This window comes from Centroberyx gerrardi, chromosome 5 (assembly GCF_048128805.1).
Source record: "Centroberyx gerrardi isolate f3 chromosome 5, fCenGer3.hap1.cur.20231027, whole genome shotgun sequence".
NCBI classification, from domain to species: domain Eukaryota; kingdom Metazoa; phylum Chordata; class Actinopteri; order Beryciformes; family Berycidae; genus Centroberyx; species Centroberyx gerrardi.
The window spans coordinates 17023417-17046248 of NC_136001.1; the positions used below are offsets into that span (position 1 = coordinate 17023417).

A 22832-nucleotide genomic window follows, 5' to 3' on the forward strand; every position below is an offset into this window, starting at 1 on the left:
TCATGAGCAGTTTAGGTCATTTATAATCTGGGTCACCTCAGATATTTGCCCTCAAGTCTGGATTCCCACAGTACTCTGGATGTAAAACTGTCAAAAAAAGAGGTGGCGGAAAGCAAAGTTGTCTTAGAACACGAACGCAACAATGAGCTTGCTGTTTTTTCAGTTGTCTGCGTCTCCTGTTAACATGTTTGTGCAGTGTGAACTACATGGATATTCAGGATGTGAAGGCAAACATGATACAAGTTGTAGTCAATACAACTTTACAACTTGCCTTTCCCCACAGGAGTATTGTGTAACATTTGGCTGTTCCTTTGTATGCAGGTTTGACAGTTTGGCATTAGTTCCTGCTTTGTAGTACAGCTGATTTTAACGAGAGCCTGACCGATACAATATTGATCCTTGTTATGATCAAAGCTAGGATCTACTGCATAAATCTTTTGTTGTAGCATAAAAGTCATTTTGGGGTAATGGTGACTCAGCTTAGGTATATATGCCAAATTGTGTCAACAAAAAGATACAATCAGTTGGCATTGCAATATAACATTCATGGTCATAAGCTATGGACTTTCATGCTTTGCTGGTGAGGACATTGGGCCAATATTGAATTTTGTCTGCAGTATACACTCATAGGGCACTGTATTAAGTCCACTTCTCTATTTGTGCTAACTGCTCATTCTTGACAGTGAATCATGCGATTAACAAAACTCATCCAGTCAGCTGCTGACCTGTGGGTGAAAACGCCTTGTCGATGGGAGGGATCAGAGGGGAATGGCAAGACTCGTTCTTTCAAGCTAACAGGCGGATCACGTATGCAAATAACAGCTTAGTTCAGCGGCGATGTGCAGAAGGGCATCGCAGAACACACAACTCGTCAAGCACTGAAGCAGATGGGCGACAGCAGCAGAAGACTGAACCGGCTGCCACTCCTGTCAGTTGACAACAAGAAGATAAAGCTAAAGTGGGCACATGGTCACCAAAATTGGATGACTGAAGAGTGGAGAAATGCTGTGGGATCTCAGTTTCTGTTGTGACATGCTGATGGCAGAGACAGAATTTCGTGTAAACAGCATGAATCTATGGATCCATCCTGCCTGGTGTCAACTAGTGGGGGTGTAATGGTGTGGGGAATGTTTACTTGGCCCACATTAGGCCCCATAGTAATAACAAATGAGCATTGTTTGGATGTGACACCATACCTGAACGCTGTTGACCGGGTGTGTCACTTTATGGCCACAGTCTACCCTTTTTCAAATGGATACTTTCAGCAATATAACGCGTCATCGTCTCAAGATGGTTCCAGGAACATGACAGTGACTTTAGTTTACTCCCAATAGCACCTTTGGGACAACGTGGAACAAGGATGTTCGCAGCATGAATGTGCCACCACAACATCTGTAGGAACTGCGTGACACTATCGAATCAGCATGGACCAAGATCCCTGTGGAACATGTCTGGCATGTTGTTGAATCGGTGCTTCGAAGAATTCAGGCTGTTCTGGAAAAAGGGGAAAAATGTGTCCTGTTAGGTGTACCTAATAAAGTGGTCACTGAGTGTACGTACATGTCTGGCCCTAATTTTATCTAAAGTCTAACATTTTCAGCTGTTGTAGAGCATTGTGGATTTTAAGATTCATGTCTCATGGTTGCCAGAGTAATATTTTAACTACAGTCATGCTCCCTAATACCATAGTTTTGTGTCACTCCATTCTTTGCGTATGAATCATTCCTTTCAATGAAACTGTCTCTCCAGTTCGTGTTTCATGTCAGGACTTGTACAGGCCTTCCACTATGCTTGATATTTACAGTTTATCATAACCTGTTGTCTCACTGCTGTGGCAATCCAAATAGTAGTAATCACTTTTTTTCTATTTTAATCTTTTAAATATTTTAATTTAACGGTAGAAGCCATCATTTAACAAACTGTCATTCACAAAGACTGCCTGGCTTTGAAATTTCCTGCGTATTTTTTATTTTATAAATATTATGTTGCACTGAAATGATCTTGTTGCAGTTCTTACACCTTTACAGTTTAGGTGAGTCAGATTCATGTTGTTATAGTAGCTGGTACGATCCTAAAGATGCTGCATGAATGCTGGTTACAGTAATCAGCTTTAAGATGATACAATTTTACTGACTGGGCAACCCAAAAAAAGATTAATTTAGCCTCCTCTGAACTTCTTTTATACAACAGTTATCAGCATGTGTATTGGACAAAAATAATCTTCAAAGAGGTATATATTCATAAGAATGAAAAAGAAAAAGATTGCTAATGAGCTCCCTGGTTACCACAAGAGTTGGCATAGCAACCAGTAAAGCACGACCGGTGTGCTTAATGGGAATTAACAGCATGGCTGGAGCACATCTTTTCCCAGTCAGGCTGCATGGCTGAAAGTACTCGTTTAATCTATATTATAGCACCTTGCCAGGTGGATTCTGTTGATGCTGCTGTGTAAATGTCATGAGTTATTAATGTTACTTGCACATTATAGGCCAGGCAACCCCCCCCCCCCCCCCCTTTTTCTCTTTTCACTGTATTGCTGCTCGTCTTACTTGCAGTTTGTCCTTCAGGGATGTGTTCCAGTCGGGGTCTCTGTGGGGGCGGTGATCGCCCTCCCAGCAGGTCCTCCAGCTCAGGGGGCACCAGCTCAGGCGCCCATTATGCCCTGTGCGCCCTGGCAGTCGGACTCATCGCCCTGGGTATTGTCATGATAGTGTGGACTGTGATACCGCTGGACGGAGAAGCTTCAGAGAACACAACTGCAGCAGGAAACTCCAGCATCGCGGTGCCAGGGAGCAATGAGGAAGACGACAGCGCAGACGGCATAAAGTCCTCATCATCTGTGGCCTTGGTGCTGGTCGGGGTCGGGACAGCCATGCTGCTCTTGGCCATTTGCCTAGGGGTGAGAAATAAGCGCAGAGCACAAGACAGAAGCAGACAGCCAGTGGCAGCGGGAGCCCCCTTCATGGATCATGTGGCTGGGGAGCAGGAAACGACGTGAGTGCTGACTTTCAAGTGACATCATGGTACATTGATGTACTTTGATGTTAAGAGCTTGTCAACTTTCAGTATTCTTATCCAGGTCTTGAAAAGTTATGGAATTGGAACAAAATTCTACAAAAGTATGGGGAAAAGACTAGTACACATATGATTACATATTACATAGTTGTAGACCAAGTGTAATTTCACATATTTATGAAATATAAACATATTTGTTTTTCTGAAGAATAATCTTCAGTTATACAATAATGTGGCCTGATGCGGTCATGCTGCCCAGACACTAATAGCCTGCATCATAGCAATCATAAAGCAAAATCATCAACTCCAGCTAAGAAAAGAAGGTCTGGAGACATTCTGGAATTTCTATTTCTATTATAGCAGTTCTAATACTGTTATGATTATTTACTCTTATTTATGGTTGTGAAGCTTGTTTTATTTGGTGCTCTCTCACCGAACGTCATCTCGTGTCCTTTTCCAGAGGTGAGGATCTACCGACATACACCGTACCCAGCTACGAGGAGGTCGTCGGCAGTGGCGATTACCCCGTCCGCCAGAGCAACCTGCGCCAAAGCACCTCCCAGCTGCCGTCCTACGAGGACATCATTGCTGCCGTGGAAAATGAGGGAGCAGAGCCCAGTAACAGCCCGGCGGAGGAAGCCCCGCCTAGTGACCCCACCACCACCACCGCTGCCACTCCCGCTCCCGCTGCCGCGCCGTCTGCTGCCGAGCCCCAGGCCGAGCCCCAGGCCGACCCTGGACCTGCAGCCAACCCCAACCCGCCCGCCCGCAGCAGCAGCCGGGCCAGCCGTATACTGCGGCCGCTCCGGGTGCGGAGGATCAAGTCAGACAAACTGCACCTGAAGGACTTCCGCCTCCACATCCGCAGCCCCACACAGAATCCAGTGACCATTGAACCAATTACTCCACCACCGCAGTATGACGATAAGATGCCTGAATTAGGATAGCGCCTCCCCCCTTATGTCTCAGAGTATGTTCCTGCGTGTGATTAATAAAAATTTCACTGGGTCAGATGGACTGACATTTCTGAAAACTCATTTTCAAGGTTGGTATTAACTAGGATAGCAGCATGGGTCTAGCTGTGAGTCCATCCTGGCACAGCGAAACACTCTGAAATTAGATTTTCTCAACCACATCCCCTGTTCTTTTTTGATGAAGCATATGGATTGGCATATTTATTATTATTCTGTTTACCCTCTGCATTACACTCTGTATAGATCTGTGTGACTTTATGATCAGCTGTCACACTTGGGATGATATATGTTGTTTTTTTACATCATGTCATAAGTCATGTCAAGCATGACAAGCCAAGATAGCACAGCCATTCGGTTTTATTTAGCAGCCAAATATAATGTATGCGATACTGTACAACTTCCCTAGCTACTCTAAATATATATTTTTTTCACCTCACCAGAAAATGATTAATGTCATTATTAAAATTACTGTATGTTGATACTGATTGGTTGTGAATCCTGACAATATCTTTGATGCTGTGTGTGGTGATTCAAGGGAAAAAGGGATACCAATTACCTGGGAAACCTCTCAGTAGTATAAGCATCTAAGCAACAGATATACAACCTTTTTATGTTTTATAGCTCTGAAGATGCACTGAGGCCTAGGATTTATGAATTGTTAGAGCTGTTGGTTTGTAAATGTCTATCTGCTTTTTCTATGTTGTTGTTTTTTTATCTTTTAAGAAGCTGTTTCCAGTTATCTTTATTGACGGATATTAACAGGCAATAAAAAATGGTGTCTGAATAATGTGTAATATGGATTGTCAAAAAGGGGAAATGCTGGGAAAAAATTATAATCTACCTAAATACACGCTATGGAATAATGACACTAGAGGTAAACCGTTGTGCATTCTGGTATTGGATGTGACATTAGGACTTAAATATACAATGTAATATGCAATGTGGTGTTTCTAGTAACATGCACCCTCAAAAGACGTATCATTGAATGTTTAATGACCTTATGCTGTAATATTTGTAAAATACTGGTGAATAAATATTGTTTTAGTATTTTAATTAGGATCATGTTGAGATCTATATTTTCGTTGCAAAATGTTGATGAAAATGAGTTCTGCTTGTAACTTTTATTTCTCCTTCTTGCCATCATCTTTATTTTAGCAACTTAAGAGACCGTTCATACTGAGTGAATGGGAAAACATGCTGAATACAAAGGAAACCACAAGCCTGCGTGTCAGTCATCTCTACTCAAAGCACTTGCTTTGACTCTAACCCACCAATAAAAAGTCATTGTTCCATTTCTGTTGATTGTTTTAATTGCATGCTGTTAGTTGATGCCAGTGTATTTATTTTGAAAGAGATAAATATTCTCTTGTATGTGCGATTAATAAAATGTAATTGTAGATGTTTGCTTTGTCATTGTTGTGTCTTGTGTCACTAGGGCAAACTAATATAACAGCCTCTTTTCATCTTTCTACTTCTGCATCCCTGGTTGCCATCATCATTTGGTTTACCGTAATTAAATACTTTATTTTGAGGTGAAGCAGTTGTAGTTTTTGGTCGTCATCTCAACACTGATTCATTCATGTTCAGCACCCTCCAGTGGTGGATAAAAGCAACAGACCGTAGAGGAAATCCATAGCTCTCCAGTGATCTTTGCTCCTCTATTATTGTGTCTTTGAACAAAACAATAAAATTAATTAGGCCTGAAGGCTGGACAGAATATAATGGTTAAGTGCAAAGTATAATTTCCTGTCTGAGGGAGATGTAAAAGTGCTTTATGCATGAGCTTGTGGTGGTGTTATGAATCTGGACTTAATATGAATACCTGGCCTGTTTATAAATTAAATGGCCGGCTTATGACTAGCTTATACCTGTATTATTTCTTATTAGCTGTAATATTGAAAAAAAAAATGTAGGCTGCATTTGATGCTTTGAGATTGATATTTTAATAAAAATTATCTTGATATACTCAAATATCAAGTCTATTTATCTATCTATATATCTATCTATCTATCTACATTCACACAGCTTTAAAACGTGGTCAAAGTACATTTACAAATTTCATTTACAAGAAGGCTTGGTATTTGGGGGTTAAGGGATAGTACAATTCATAAGTTGGAGTTTTGGTTGTAGCTTATAGTAGGCTATTGTAACTTTTGGTAGGCCTATTAGTAAAAAAAACAAAAGTGTTTTTTCCCCCTTTATTTATGTATGTATGTATGTATGTATGTATGTATGCATATATGTATGTATGTATTAATGTATGTATGTATGTATTTATTTATTTATTTAATTTAGAAAACACTAATTTCAGGCTAACCTTCATCAACAAATAACCTACATACTCTAGGCTTAATTTTGCATGATCAAGAGAAATGTTTTATTAAAGAAAGGCAAAAATGTATGCTGACACTATTATAAATCTGCACTGCTTGACATTTTGAAGTATTGAAGTTTATGTTAATACTGTTAATAAAATTTTACAGGAACATGTTTTGTGAGTAGATGTATTTATCCAGAATCAAGTATATTCTCTTAAACTCCACCCTTGCTCCCTGCTAGCCCATTTCATCTTGTTTCAGCTCAGAAGGATTTTTTTTTCTTTTTGCAGCTGCCATGAAGCAGAGGGAGGAATGACTAGCTGAGGGAAGAGCCAGCCCGGGGAGTCAGTCACATTCCTGGCTGGGATTCAATGACTGAACCAGACACAAACAAACAGAGAGGGCGAGAGAGATAGAGGGAGGGAGAGAGAGAGAGAGAGAGAGAGAGAGAGAGAGAGAGAGAGAGAGAGAGAGGGGGGGGGGGGGGAGAGAGAGAGAGAGAGGGAGGGAGAGAGGGAGAGAGAGAGAGACTCACACATCGAGAGAGGAGGGAGACAGACAGTGAGAGTACGCCAGACTGCGCAGACGAGGCATATTTCGGGCGCACATTAGGAGTGCGTAAAACCGCAGCAGAGCGCATTGAAACATAGTACCCAGTGGTTGTGCGTTGGATATTACTCGCCTACGAGTTTTGAGTCAAGGAGTTGTCGACTTTAATCGTGTCTGTTTACAAGAATAGTCTCCATGAATTCAACAGTGTTCAATTTTCTGAATGGACGCATTGGGAACCTTCTCCGGTGACATGGAAATGCGCTTCATTGGACGCTTTATTGGGTGTATTGCCGGATGCTGAGGACATCTGATAGGATAAGTCATTTTGAGCTCTCATTTTGAGTTTTGAACTCTCTTTTCTAACTGGTGAAAACATGGAGGGTACGAGCTTTCAGCCCCATCCCGGACTTCAACAAACTCTGAAGCAGTTTCATTTGAGTTCTATGCGCTCTCTCGGCGGACCGGCGGCGTTCTCCGCTCGGTGGCACCAGGATATCCTCTTCAATAAAGATGGAAAATCCGCAGAGATGATGCTCAACCTGCCCGCCCAGACACCCCCGGTAATGTCCGGTCCGCTTTTCATCCCATCCGACCGCTCCACGGAGAGGTGCGAGACGGTCCTGGAGCGGGAGCCCATCTCCTGCTTCGTGGTCGGCGGGGAGAAACGGCTCTGCCTGCCGCAGATCCTCAATAGCGTCCTGCGGGATTTCTCCCTTCAGCAGATCAACTCGGTGTGCGACGACCTGCACATTTACTGCTCCCGGTGCACGGCAGACCAGCTGGAGATCCTCAAAGTCGTGGGTATCCTGCCCTTCTCGGCTCCGTCCTGCGGGCTGATCACTCAGACGGATGCTGAGCGCCTCTGCAACGCTCTCATCTACGGTGGTACCTACCCTCCTCACTGCAACAAGGAGTTGGTAGGCTCCCTGGAGTTGGAGCGAACAGAGAAAAGCTTCAAAGTGTATCATGAATGTTTTGGCCGGTGTAAAGGTTTGTTTGTCCCAGAATTGTACACCAGCCCCAGTGCCGCCTGCATCCAGTGTATGGACTGCAGACTCATGTACCCGCCTCACAAGTTTGTGGTCCACAGTCACAAGAGACTTGAGAACCGGACAGTCCACTGGGGGTTCGACTCCGCTAACTGGCGGGCCTATGTGCTCTTGGACCCGGACTACACCGGGAAGGAGGAGAAGAGTCACCTGGAGCAGCTTCTCAAAGAATTAAAAGGAAAATATGATCTGACGAAAAAGCTCTCCAGTAAATCGTGCAGAGTAAGTTTGTTCTATCTCACCCTACTACTAACCATCAGCCACTGCCTTTGAGAAATAGCACAGCATTTTGTGTTTGCTTGTTTTTAACAGACAGATAATTTCTGCTAAAATTGTGTATCTCAAGTGGAAATTTCAAGAGCCCAACAGGCCTACTACATGATCAGACATTCATTTTTGGAAGGCCCTGGGCCTGGTGCTGAGCCAGTATGCTGGCCCCTCTCATTAGGCCTGTCATTGTCTACTTTGATTGATATAGTATGCATGATACACATGCTGCTTTCTTGGCCAGGTCTCTCTGAAACAAGATTCATAATTTCAATGGGATTTATATGGTAAAGTAAAGGTTAAATTAAAATTGTTCAATTTGTTATATATCTTCTAAGTGATGTCAGTCTTAATGGAGTGCAAAAACACCTCCACATCACCAACAGCACCCCCAACAGAATTATAATGCAAATCAAAAACTTGTGTCAGATCACATCTTTCTGTTCCGGATGACTGTCATATTCTGAGTCTGTTCCCTCCGCGCTCCAGCACTATGAAACACCTCATTAAGCCTCATTCACCTTGTTCATTTTTGAAAGGTAACGTCAAAAGCCTCTAACCATCAGCTAACACCCCTGAGCATCCCTCCCATCCTCTTTTTTTCCTGTGAATCTAACTGGTCCAGAACCCCCCAGGGTTACCCAAGGGCATCTGCATTATGATAAATGGAGCCCCGATGATATATTTTATTAGTGTGAGAGAAGAGAGGGGGCTGGGGAACCCATTATGGTGCCACAAGGTGGGATAGGGGATAAGAGTTTAATGAGGTTTGGGATATGGAGATGTGTGTGTGAAGAGGGGTTGTGACTGGTAAGAGTAGGATATGGTCTGTATGTTTTTGTGTGTGTGTGTGTGCGTGTGCGTGTGCGTGCGTGTCGCCGTACAGGCTCCTTGCGTGGGTCAGAGATGTTTAGTATGGACAAAGGACCAGGAGACGAGGTGGCTGTTCCTTCATCACACAGCAGCTGTTGTGTGGGACTCTGCTAATGACTGGACATCTATGTATCACCATGGTGCTGCTCCAGTCTGAGCAGGAGCCAGGCGATGTCTCACAGGGAAACCTCAGTCTCTTTTGATACTCTCTTTAAAAAACAATGCTCTGGGAAAATGTTTTTTGGATGTTTGATTTATTTTGCTTCTAGAAAATGTATGTGAAATAATGATAGGAGGACGGTTTATTATGGATGATGCTGTAGATATAAATGATCAAGTGATAGGGTCATTTTGTTGATTTAATCTTTTAAGTTTTTGGCCTCCTTTTAGAAATATTCAGGTTGAGATCCTGATTGTAGCAAATAATTGCACAATTCTCTCACTGGGTAGTTTTGAAAACAGTGCTTTCAAAGCATCTTTTCCCTATCAGTTCTAGGTAGAGTTGATTTATACGGTGTTTTGCTGAGAATTGGACATGGAAACCAGACAAAATCTTTGTAGCCTGAAGAAATATCTGTCTGTGAAAAAAAATCTTGCACCTGTGGCTTATTTCTTGCGTCTTCCTGACTGCAGTCAGCAGGACTTGATGTATCATCTGTGTGTTGCATATTTTCCAAAATGGTGAGTCTTGTGCCGACAGTCTTTCAGTGTGTATGATATATACAGGGCTGAGCATCACGGAGGGAGTGGGCGGGGGGTGTGCGTGTGTGTGTGGGGGGGTGTCTGCTGTGGTTCACTGTCAGTCGTGTCCCAGTTAGCAGACAGGCCTGGTCCTCAGGGAGCCGCACACCAGCGCTCTCCCATACATCAGCCTGACAGGGCAAGCTGCTGAAAGGCCGGACAGGGCTGCTAGCAGACCATCCTTGGCTCAGCTTACCCATGAAACAAAAACTCAATGTTATCGGTCTGCCTCAGCCTCTCTCTGATGCCAGAGTGTTTTATTAATAAGAGAGAACCTCGAAGGTTACCTCCTGTATCATCTGTCTAGACTCCCACCTAATGTACATGGTGGTCTGTGCAGTTACAGGATTGCCAGTGATGTGCTTTGTTTTTTGGGTAACACTTTTTAAAGTTTGAAGTTTGCTGGAGAGATTTTGGGGCAATTTAGAATTACGTCTACTATGATCTGCCTAGTTAAACAAAATCATGCAAGTTGTTTTCTTACATTTTGCAGCCTGCTTACAAAAGCAGAAGCTGGATCAGAGGGGGAATGAGACCAGTGAACCATTGTCTCTGTTTTGCATCAAATCCAGCATTTGGTCATTTAGCTCTTGCCTAATGTGCAGATGAGGGCAGATTGCTGAGAGGAGGCTGCAGACTCTCATTCAGAAGATGCAGGGTGTGTGAGCCAGGCCTTGACATGTGTTGTCAAAGGGCCATGACCCCTGACCTCTCCCCAAAGACACTGACCCAGCCTACCCCCATTCTTTTCACACCATCCAATCAAATGTCCTTGTGTCCAGTCCACTGGCCAGATGGCTGTCTGATAAAGGACAGAGGGATACACAGTGGATAGATAACAAACATTACTCTCAAACGCAGCATGATGCAAATAAAGCACCACCACATTACGTTAGTCACAGTTGAGCTAGCAGAGATATTGGATGATTATCACACCGACACAGTGCCAAAAAATTAATTTTAAGTAACCTTGAATTTTAAATCCAATTCAAATGAGTTACCAAATTGTACTGAACCTTGCATATAATAATGCAAATGTTAACTTTTCTGATTAGCATGGAAGTCTTTAAGAAAGAGGATTGGAATTGCAAAAATGTGTTTTTTTTTCCATCCAATGTCAAATGCTTCTGAGCATTAAATGTAGGAAAAAAAAATCTTAAGAAGTGAGAGCAATGCGATCAATCATCTGACTGAGTAGAGAGAAAAAGGGGACTCCAGAGACCCATGTAGACCCTCCTTAATGGAACAGATATTAAAGCCATTCAAGTGAGGCCAATTTATGCCATTTCTCAACCCATTGTTCTGTTCACTCTGTCAGATTAGCCTCAAACCTGCAGCCAAACCAATCAACTGAGTGTCGAGGACAAGGTGTAAAGGGCTGTGTGTTTTTTGTAAACCACAGTGAGTGAGTGAATGAATGAATGAACACATCTCTCCCTCTTTTCCGTCAGGTAACTGTGTGCATCTGTATTTGTACAGGATTGTGTGCAAGTATGCCTGTATCATGTGTTTCCATGTATAGTGAGTATATGAGTGTGTTTGCGTGTGAGCAGGCATGTATAATGACTGGATCAGCTGTGCAGGCCAGATTAAAATGAGCTCACTGCCGGCTCATTTCCATTCCCATCTGTCTGCTGACCTCTGAGAAGCCCTAAAAGCTGACATGGTGCATCCCTCTGGCCCTTGATGGCCCTGTCTGCCCAGCATTGACCCAGCCAGCCAAGACCCATCCTGCCCACACCACCCAGATACACATCGGGTCAGCCGCAACTTATTCAGATTTAGCACATTTCTCTGTATTTCTAACCCTTGCAGCACAGGCACTGTAATGCAGTGAATTCATGTGTTGCTAGTTTGCTGCTTTGTCTTTGTTTTGTCCTCTCCTCTTTACCCTTCTCTGGGAATTGGCGTTCTTTTGAAAGCAGTCTCCCCAACCCCAAACCCTCCCCCCAGCAGCCAGCTCCCCACTGACCAGCCCCCCCAGAAGAGCATCACCTCATCTCTGGAGTGACTGTTAGAAGGAGCGTTTGGCCGCAGCAGGGACAGCGTGTCAGGGGAGAGGGGTGTCAGGAGCTCCCAGGGGTTGTGGCCTCCATTCTCCTAGGGGTGACCCCATGTTAAAAGGGTGTCAGCTGGGGTTCTGTTGTGGGTGATGTGTGCTAAAGACCTGCCGCCTCCTTTGTTTGGGGGCCGGGCCTTTCAGTGGCTGTGAAGTGCAGCCATTTCTCTTTGTTAATGCCTTGTTTCTTTAGGTGGTGTGTGGATAGGTCTCTAACCCCCAGCCTCTCCCAGGGTGGGAAATCCACGCTTGCCATGTCAGTGGCTTCCTGGTTATACATTCAATGTCAGACTGGAGCCTGTAGTAGTGACTGTCTGTCCTCATACAGCGTTTTGCTCAAATATTTTGGACCATTTTAAGCGGAGGGCTTTTTATTTCATTCCATTTCTCGTGAAACTTCGACGATACAGTGTTACTGTGTGAAAGACTTCTTGTATAACTAGTGCAGTGAGGAAAGAGGATGATTAGTGTTGATCAGTGATGATGAGATGAGGGAGGAGATGAACTCTGGCTGTGACTGCAACCAGCAAGCCAGTCAGTCAATCCGTCAGTGGCAGAACAGATGCCTATATTGGGTTAGTGTTATTCCACAATCATCATCAATTCCTCCTCGATCACCTCCTGATTTCCAGCTCTGTGATTAAGAGTCAGGCCCATCTGGTGTAGAGACAGGAAATCCTGGAGTCTGCATCTGCTGCTGGCTGAGCTACTAAGCTGCTGCAGTCAGGGGGTTTAAACTCTGATAATCCTACATAACTCCTGGAATGTAGAGACCACAGTCCACATCCAAACCATCATCTTCTCTGGACAACATCTTCAGGAACAGAGAGGGGCTCAGACAGACTGAATGTTAGTTGGTTTACATCATCAGCCACAGACAATGGGCGCTCCCCTCATTCCCTGGCCCACTCAAAGCATCCTCACAATTTATTACCAGTCCCTCTGGAATTTTGTAATTAGAGCAGGAATTAGATATAATGAGAATATGTTATATAGAGAAACCAACGGCGCAATCGCAGATTCCAATTCAAGCGTGTTTGTGAAGAGCTTTTTGAGGCCAACAGCATTAATATTGCAATATTTGTTCCCGTAATTTTTTTCTCTTTTTTTTTTTTTTTACATGACCCGCAGTTATAAGCTGCATAACTGTCAGACCACATTGGAAATGTGCTAATGGAGCTCCAGCCGGAGCAGAAGTAGGCCCTGCTGGTGCCATATGACAAATCGGCATGCTGCTCTCGCCTACATTCCGCCCACCAACCACCTCCAAAGCTATCAGGAGGATTAGCTCACGCAGCTAAACCAAACAGACTGCTCAGTGTTCAGACAGCATTTGCTCCAAATCTTGTACGTGCCTCCAGTTTTGATGGCTAGCAGTTCACTATCAGGCTGCTATCAGTTCAGTTGCAACTGGTGCAGTGCCAAATTGCTGCGTGTGGCTGTGGAAAAGGAGAATAACTGTTTTAGGGATTTACACTACTTCCTTGCTCTCTGGGATATGCATAATTTATTTTAGGATTAGGATGGTTTAGATTAACTTTGAACTTTCTGCTTAGTTCAGAAGAGAGAGAAATGGAGGAGAGACATACTGTAAGAGGAACAGATGGGTGTGAATGTGTCTGTGTGTGTGCGCGCGTATGTGTGTATGTGCCTTCACCTGCTGCTGACATAATAGCTCAAAGCACAATTTGGACTAATAGTTAGCCTGACAGACGTATTTTGTGTGTGTGAGCACGTGTGTGTAGCTCAACATTCAGAGGCCTCTTTCAGACTCCACTCACACTCAGAAAGGACTCGTCCTCAGTTGGAGTCTCCTCCGTACGCCTGTGATTGGAGGGCGGCTGTGGTTGCTAAGCAGAGCTGCTCTTCCTGTGCTAAATAAGAACTTCGTGCTCTCTGGCTGGTGGGCTCAGAGAAGCGTGCCAGAGCATGCACGCACACACACACACACACACACTTCACAGAGCATAGACCTCTTACAGTACAGAGACCTCACCCTCCTCCATTCACTGCCCATCCTCTTTCATTGTGACCTCCATACTGTGACTCGGAGTCCCTCCTCCTCCTCCTCCTCCTCCTCCTCCTCCTCCTCCTCCTCCTCCTGCTGCTGCTGCTTTCTACAACTCAGACCTCCTCCTCCACTCTGCATCACACACTTCTCCCACAGGTCAGCAGTGTATAAAGCTCCCTCTCCATCATTGAGACCTCCTCGTCTGACACCTCCTCTGCCCGGCCACCATCGTTCACCTCCTCCATTTAACACCTCCTCAACCCTGTGGGACACACACACAGACCTCTCTCCTCCCTCCTCCGCTGAGATCTCCTGCTCTACTCCCCCTCACCCTGCATTATACTTAGATCTCCACCTCCACTGTAGTGAGCACATGCTGTATCAGTCTGTATTCAGTCTGGCCTACATACACCGCACATGTGCTACTGTAGTGTTCCAGGGGTGTGAGGGCTGCGTGCCTCATTTTGGAGCGATGAAACCCTGCCATCCATCTTCAGCCTGCATTCCTTTGATAACAGAAAGATAAATAGATAGATAGAGAGAGAGATAGATAGATAGAGAGAGAGAGAGAGAGAGAGAGAGAGAGAGAGAGAGAGAGAGGGAGAAAACAAGTTGCTAGTTTGTCAGGATGACCTACTAACCAGCCTCTATCTCCATCTCCAGGCTAGTTTCAAGAGCCTGCTGAATGAAAAAGTGAGTGGGATCCTCATTTTCTGCTCTCTCCCGTTTTGTTGTGTGCTATTAGGGATGCCTATCATCTTATGTATCTGCTCTGACTCTAGGTCATTGTATCTGAAATCTAATCTAATAGCACTGTCTCTTCCATCTCACAATCTGCCGGCAGAGCATTGAATCAACCGTCTCCCGACATGGTCGTCTCCCCTAGCCGGTTTTGCAGGGGTCAGAGCTTTGGATTGTAGCAGAACCACCATTGTGTGTTGGTGAAAAACAGCAAGCCTCTGTGTGCTCTTCAGCCCAGCTCAACATGCTTTCTTGCAGAGATGGGGCAATGCAGCATTGTCAGCAGGCACCCGTATCAAATGAATTCAGCACAGCTGTCCTAGCGGTCTCTACTGCAACGAGGGGCAAAGTTATTTATTCAGTATTACAATCCCCCCGAAGATCCGTTATGGTCACTCTTTGCCACAACAGTATCTGGTCAGTTGAATCTTTTTCTCTTTGACTTTGTTCTTCTTGTTTATCACAGGAAGTCCCCTCTTTCAAAAGCAATATGTATCACTGCAAAGGCGTCACTCTTTTATTTCTCACTGTCGCACCCCCCTGCTCCACCCCTTTCTCCCTGTCTGTATCAGTACAGCAGGGTCCACATCTAGAGAGACAGGCGTACAGATGGGGCACAGTGGCTCACATGCTGAGGACACCCCCTCCCTCATCAGCGTCCCGCCCCCCCCCGTGCAGGTGTCTAATAGTTGCAGGGTTGCCCTGCACTGCGCTGTGTTGGCTGCCCAGTAGGGCTGCCTGCCTCCCTGCGCTTGTGGCGTTGACAAGCGTCTGGCTTCATTTCCAGCCAGTCAACGAGCGCAGACACAGACAGCCATGGCCTGAAATAGAGCTGCAGTGCAGGCCCGCCCTTTATCCTATAATGAGGAGACTATTATAAGCCTTGTGTCTTAAGCAGGGAATGGACGCGTCAAGAGAAGAGTTTAGCACACACATCATCTTAAAAATGTCAAGCTGCTTTTCAGATTATCATCAAAAACTGAGTAATCACCTCTCCTTTTGGCAGCAACAGCTTAATCTGCTGCACAGTGAGGGGTATGTGTTTCGCTGCAAGGTGATGTGACCTTTGACGATCTGATGAAGCCCTTGACTAGAGAGAAGAGAGCCTGCTACGTAAGGAAATGAATAAGAATTATGATTAGATAGCATTTTTTTTATTGGAAAACATTACCATAACATAAAGTGAACAGATATTTTGGAGATAATCAATTCACTTGCGACCTTGTATCAGCCGATCACATTAAATCAAATGCAGAGATGATAGCGTGGCCAAGGCCTGTGTCCCATATGGAATGTATGAATTATTCCAGAGGTAATAACAGGGTATTGTTAGTGGACTCATCTTTACAAAGACGCCCATCTCTGCATGTCCATATTTAATTCACCCCTTTCAGCTGCCGAACTGTACAGGCTGCTGATAGAATGAGTCCCTCCAAAGGGATTAGTCGCCCTATCATCAACGCAGATCCCTAATTTCTCTGCCTTTGTTGTGGTGCAGGCTGCACTAAATGGGATAAAGGGGCTTGGCCGGACACAGTGGGAGGAAGTGGCTTTTGTGTTGCTGGCAGGTGCAGTGGAATGACAGTGGGGTTTTGGATGTGTGCGTGTAAGCGTGCGTGTAAGCGTGCGTGTAAGCGTGCGTGTAAGCGTGCGTGTAAGCGTGCGTGCATGGCTGCGCGCGTGTGTGTGTGTGTTTGTGTGTGTGTGTGTGTGTGTGTGTGCGTGCGTGTACGTATGTTTCTGTATCTGACCAGGCCAGCAGGGTATGTCCTCCCCAAAGCTGAGTGCTGCTGAGATACACCAGGAACCTCTGGAGCTCGACTTGAACCCTCAATCACAGGGCTCCTCAGGGGTTTGCAGTAAATTCTTCAGGCGAATGGTTTTCTCTCCCCTTCCTCCTCCTCCTCTCTCTCTCTCCGCTCACATCTGGTGAACAGTGCTAGCACCCCTGTCATCTTTTACTGCGTTGAGGTCATTTCCACCCTATCGGTAAAGTGGAAACACATGATGTGCAGGGTTCGGCCTTAATGGGGTGGGGCTGGCATGGACCAGCACTGACACAGCTTTACAGCCAAGAGCTGCCAAAACAGCCTTTCTATGGAATGACTCCAACTTCCAAATTAAAGACATTTGGGGTAAATAATGTGTTAGAATACTTAAAATGCTTACCCGTTAGTTACGCAGCTAAAATAATTAGTTACTTTTTCAAATATGTAGGATGTTACAATACATTATTTTCAATGAGTGGGAGTAAAGCCATACATCTGCTCATATTTAGATGCAATATATGAAGATATCAAACATAATCGGTAATGAGATGGAGCTCATACCAGCCTGCAGGAGTAGCAGGACTGGGGAGCTGAACAGTGGTTTTCCCATTTCTTTCTTGGTGCTTTGAAAACACGAAAAAACAACAACCAAGCATTGTTTAGGCTTAGAAAAGGATATTATGTGTGTAATGAATGCCAAATCCGGAAAGACACATTTCTACTTTTGGAGTTTTTCTTCCACAGTTCCAGGTTTTATTTTTGCTCTAAAAATTCTTCCCTTCACATCCTCTATCCTTCTTAATCACATTATTGATTCCAACTGGTGAGCTGGAGAGTGGGGTAGACCTTGGCAGACACTCATGGTGAGGGTGTGTCCTCAAGCTTAATTGGGATTCTCCTTAGCAATAATGTGGATTTCCTCAATTCGGTGCCCTCCTGTGCCCTTCTTTCCCCAGCCCTTGCACCTCAGCTCTCTCTCTCTCTCACTGTCTGAATCTAAGCCTAGGTCATTTGTGCAACTTCAGCACCAACTTTGATGGACAACGACAGCAGCTCTGCCACCCGGCACATTGTAGGTTGATTTCTTGTCAGTCCATCATCACTGTCAGCTTCTTATGAATTCACTGGTCTGTCATATAAGCTACTTTTTACAGTAACACACATAGGCTACTACTTTAAAACTTATTTGAATTTCTTTACATTGCATGGTATTATTTCTTTACACATAAGAAATTACCAACAATACTTGTAACAGTGCAAGCCATCTATCAACCTTTTTGAAAGGTGAAATTAACATTCTCTCATACTAAAGATAATGTATGTTAGTTAAATTATCTCAATGGAGTAAATGGTTTTAATGTAGTTTCAGCATCTCATTTTAGTACATAATATCTAGATGTGTTTCCAAGCAAATTCCAGCCACACTGTGGTTTCCATTTTGTGGTAGACAGCGCTGCAGTGTAAAATGGGGTGGGCTGCAGTCAGTCAGTCAGTTCTCACTGCTGTTTGTGGGTTGGGTAGACTAGGCAGAGTGGCTGCTGGGAATGGCTGCATGGATTTTTATTTCTGCTGTCCAAGAGGACTCCATCATAGACTGCAGCAGCACTCGTTATTGAGGGCACACTCCTGTGTACTGCATGCCTCTGTCCTCATTACCTCTGCAGCAGCTTAGCTCTCTGCCTTTGTTCTCTCTCTTGGCTTGAAACTGGAGAATATGGAGAGAAGTGCTGAGGCTGCAGTTAGCTTGGCTGCCCACAACTCCTGCCGCACAGGAGAAAACATAGCACAGACAACCACCCCTAGCCCTCTAGTCTACATATTTCCACAAAGCCAACTCACAGGGATGCTCTAGTTTAATTCATCATACTGACTTGCTCTTAAGTCGCTCCTTCTGTCGCTTTTCGCAAATGTTTGAATTAAACATTTCACTCTTACTCTCAAAAATTCAAAGCTGTATTTGTGTATTGGCCCATTGACCAAATGCCCTCTGGCCAATCTGCTACGTGGGCCAGTGTGAAAGGTCCCATAGACTTGTTCCTCAGAGGCGTTAAACAGCAGCCTTGCAGAGTGGCTGGAGGGACAGTAAACTTTTATCACACTAATAACCCAGAGTCACAGCTACCCTAATGGCTTAGGCAGCCATGGCAGGGGTTGCCTGGAGGTCAGGTTGAATTGCAGGACATAAATGGTAGATTCCAACTGGTAGAACAAATAAAGTAGGGAAAAGGAGGGGCATCTGAGGTGAGCAGAGGGGGAAGAAAGTTGTTATTGGAAGAGCAGATAATCACTTAAATTGATTTGCAGTAAAAGGAAGCCATTGATTGGACTGCCCTTTTATAAGGAAGGGATCTGTGCCCTTTTAACCCCCTCTGCCCGCACTAAACTCTGCACACTCACAAACCTTGGAATCACTCGACGCACGGCAAGCGAATGAAAGGACTTGAACAGAACACTTGGTGCAAACATCGATCGGAGCCCTTGACACTGAAATAGCTGTATGAGAGAGGGATTTGTTAATGGAGTTCAGATCTAAACTTTTTTTCTCAGATTCCTGTCCCTCTGGCTGAGGTGGACCGGTCTTGAGAGTGTTTGTTTTAGGTGAAGTCAGTGCTGGAACAGAATGTTGTGAACCGCAGGCCAGACTGTGGTTCTGTGGTTCAGCTTCAACCTGAATGCAGACGGCTCTGTTTGTTTTGCTTCTCCGTTTCTCAGGGAGAAATTTAGAGGCTGCCAAAGTCCTGCGCTCACACCCAAGGCACGCAAATAAAACCCTCTCACATAAAAAAAAATGTACCTGGGTGTAGTCGCTACATCTGGACCGCACCGCCCCAGTGCAGGGGTACATATCCACTGCATGTGTGTGATGTGTGTCTCTGTCCCGCTCTCTCTCTCTCTCTCTCTCTCTCTCTCTCTCTCTCTCATCTTGTAAAAGGGCTCTCTGGGAGATGAGATGGCGTTGATTGTTTCAGTGGCAGGATGTTTGTGTGTTTTGTTCCAAGCCTTTTCATAAATAGCAGTTTTTATGTTGCCGAGGTCAACTGGTTTTACTAGACTGGAGAGGCAAGTCCAGAGGCAAGAAGGCCTCCCCGCCATCTGGCAGCCATAAAAAGGGGAGCAGGAGGTTTTTAGTGGGGGTTTATGGGATGGTAGGGTGAGACATGGAGGGGAAGAGAGACAGAGTGGATGGTGGACTCTAGTTGCCCCCGAGCTGCAAAGCTTCCTCCGCAGTCTGAATGACAGGTCAGAAGTTCATTGCCTTTTTTTCATCTTACAATCTGCTTTGTAAGGTGAAGGGAGGTGACAGTTGGTTCAGAGTTCGAGGGCAAAAAGGAGAGAATGTCGCTATGAAACTATTATTGCTGCTGTGAATATTTTTATCCAGAAGATATATTCTGGCTGAGAGTTTTTCTTTTGATCTAATGAGTGTGCTATATTTTTAAAGAGTGTTTCAGTGGAATTCAGCTCGGCGTAGCAGTGAGTGTGTGCTCCCTTGTTATGGCATTGCCATCAGCTTGTTATGCCATGCAGAACATCAGACCTGAGTCCCACAGATGGTGCAGAATTATGTGGCTGCGTAAACACCGGTGATTCAATGGCTTGGTGTTGTTTGGGTATGCGTCACCCTCTCAAAGTGCTCTACACACCACCGAGTAACGAACAGTTAGTTGTTTTGTAGGACTACAGATCCAGGCTTACCCTTTATCCAGACAATCTTATAGTCAGATGGCTCTATTTTGTTTGCACATCTGACTTAAGTGGGAATAACAATGCTGTTAAGCCATGAAAATACTGGACTTGCAGGCCAGTAAGATTCTCATGGAGATTTCAGTGAGGAGGACACTGGAGTCCCAGTAATATGCTGCTGGATGGCTCTTTCCCAGCTTTAAGAGCCTGAACTGGAGCTCTCTGGCCCATCTGAAGCTGGATGCTCGGCTTATTGGTTTTCCAGAATGGGGTTATCATTGCAGAGGACTGTGCTGCTTTGCTGACTCTGGCACTGATACCTCCCATAGAGATTTCATCTTTTGTAATGCTGCAGCTGAGATGTGTTAACCCTTTAGCCCCTTCAAGACATTTAAATATTACAGGGGCATGGCGCTTTCAGTTCAGCTCAAGACATTTATTATTATACCTCGTGAAATCCCTCTACGTTGATCAAGCCTCCTATATGTACATATATTAGTTGTGTATACCATTCCAATATGCCACCCCCCCCTAAAAAAAAGGGGAAGTTAACATGTATGTTATATGAATTAGTCATATTGACCTCTTTCTCTGGTCTGTCTTGGGTTGGATTTCCAGGCCCTTGCCTTCTCACACAGTTTGTATTATCCAGAGAAGAAAAGTGCTGACAGCAAAAGAATGAGAGCGTTTGGCAGGCACGCCCTTGTAGGTTTCTGTGTCACTCAACCCTATTAAATTTTTAATCGTTTCCTCGCTGTGGTATACAGCTCAACATGGCTCCACTCAGTCACACACTGTTTAGGCGACTTATGCTGTGTCCAACCAGTTAATTCATATGAGAGGAGGGTAAAACTTGAAGGTAATGATTTTCTCTCATCTAGTAGGGCTGAAAACCAGCCGTAATATCTTAAGAAGTTATGATTTGTGCTGTGTGCTGCTTTCTCACTTCAGTACCTGTGAGATTTATCAACATTTTAGACAACATTTTGACTTCTTTTACTGATGGAAACCAACATAAGTGCATACTGTACTCACTGAACTGAAACTGGTGCTGTATGTCTCTATGCTTTGCTGCTGAGGCAGACACCAGAGTGTAGTCTTTGTTATGAATGGGAAAATCTACATAGCAGTACCCACAGCGGTGGCACTTTTGTTCCAAAGTCCCTCTTATTAGGTTTATTGGAGTGTCCCCAATAATTATCATGATAATGGCATCAAATATACTTTCATGGCCAAGACCACTGATTGCACTTGACAAGCCCCTCTCCTGCTTTTTAGAGAAAGCATCAAAGGCTCCTTCACAGGCTGCCACAGTGAAAGAATTCAGCCCAAGATCCACTGAGAGCCTCTCCACATAGTTCAGTCTGTTTATTCCCTCACGTTTTGTGTCATGTCAAAGTCTTGAGCTTTAAGAAAAGGGGTGAAAAAAAAAAAAAGAAAAGCACCGGCCCTTGATTGAGAGGCTGGAAATAAGGGACTCTGCTCTCAGTTAGTGGTTCCGTCCACTGCAGTGATTCAGGGGATAAAAATGTGGCCTGTGTCTCTTTAAGAGCGCTGGCCTGTCTGCAGAATGCATCAGTCCTGTGGAGCAGACACAGGCCAGGAGGAGGAGGGTGAAGGGAGGAGCGTGGGGCTGTGCGGAGGGAGGAATGAGGACAGGAGGGAACAGCCGCAGTCTGGGCTTCCAGCCTCCTGGCTAGACTGCTGAAAGTTATTATTGAGTTCCTGTGTAGGGCCTCCCCTCCCTGTGGCATACTCCTCTTTGCTCACTACGAGGTAGACAGGGAGAGCGAGAGAGAGAGAAAGAGAAAAGTTGGCAGCCTACCATGCCCTTTGCAATGACCTTACATGCAACAAATAAAGGATAATTTTGTTTGATTCCATGTTTTTGCAAGGGTAAAGTCTCTGAAAGGCTTGTAAGACTGAGAGCAACCACACATGCTAACTGCCTTACAGCTGCTCGACAGCAGCTGAAACTCCAGCCCAGCATACTGTTGTCTTAAGTTACAGTTTAGCAGACATGTCCTGTTTTCTTAGGAATGGCCTTAACTAGTCAAGACAAGAAGGTTGACAGTTCACCAATCAGAAAGCAGCAAACTAAATCCTCTCCTGGCGTGCTAAGTGATGAGTATGATTCAAGGACAGGTGGTGGGAGGAGGACGAATGCTCTGATCTCTTTCAAGTAACTTTCTCTTAACAATATATGATGGTCATGAATTTAAAAACATGACTTCAAATGGTTTTTAGAAGTGAATGTAGGAATAAAGACTGAGAGTCCATCAACAGATCTCATACAACGGCTTCTTGATAGCTCTAATACTAATTGTATTTGAAACGAGTTTGAATTTATAGCAACATTCTGTGTCTCTTGTCGTTTATCTGTGGTGAGTATCCAACCTGCTGGTCACAGGGATTTGCTGTCCGGGAAAGGCCATGGAGATTACATAGTTACACACACTATGCCCTCTTCTCAGGCCTGTGCCTGCCTGCAGCACTCTAATCCCTGGCCGGCCTGCCTGCCCCTCAGCGGCTACATTAGGGCCACAAAGCGCCTGTGTCCCACCGAGAGAGAGAGAGAGAGGAAGAGAGAGACAGACTTTTATGTAATGCTCTGTCCGGTGTATGTGTTCTGAACCTGCTGTTGCTCTAAGCTAGCTCGTCTCACTGACCAGGTTCCCCAGGGTTAGCAGTAGTACCCAGCTGCTGCCTGCCCTGCTGTACTGTACTTGTCAGTGTTCTGGCTTGAAAACGGCCTGAACACAGCACCTGAGGTGCCGCA

The 22832-nt window shown here is 44.8% G+C and overlaps 2 protein-coding genes across 3 annotated transcripts in view; both read left to right on the plus strand.

Moving 5' to 3' along the window:
• The window catches only part of tmem51b (transmembrane protein 51b), a 6663-nt gene extending 2195 nt beyond the window's left edge, over positions 1–4468 (plus strand). The window contains exons 2-3 of one of the 2 annotated variants that reach the window (XM_071895229.2): positions 2556–2994; positions 3476–4468. In XM_071895229.2, coding sequence (XP_071751330.1) covers positions 2570–2994; positions 3476–3962 — 912 coding nt within the window. In that variant the 5' untranslated portion in view covers positions 2556–2569 and the 3' untranslated portion in view covers positions 3963–4468. The remainder of the gene's footprint in view (positions 1–2555; positions 2995–3475) is intronic. The other variant, XM_071895228.2, reaches the window with a different exon arrangement.
• A 2394-nt stretch (positions 4469–6862) lies between these two features.
• The window catches only part of skib (v-ski avian sarcoma viral oncogene homolog b), a 29688-nt gene continuing 13718 nt past the window's right edge, over positions 6863–22832 (plus strand). Inside the window, exon 1 of the mRNA XM_071895216.2 lies at positions 6863–8130. Coding sequence (XP_071751317.2) covers positions 7234–8130 — 897 coding nt within the window. The 5' untranslated portion in view covers positions 6863–7233. The remainder of the gene's footprint in view (positions 8131–22832) is intronic.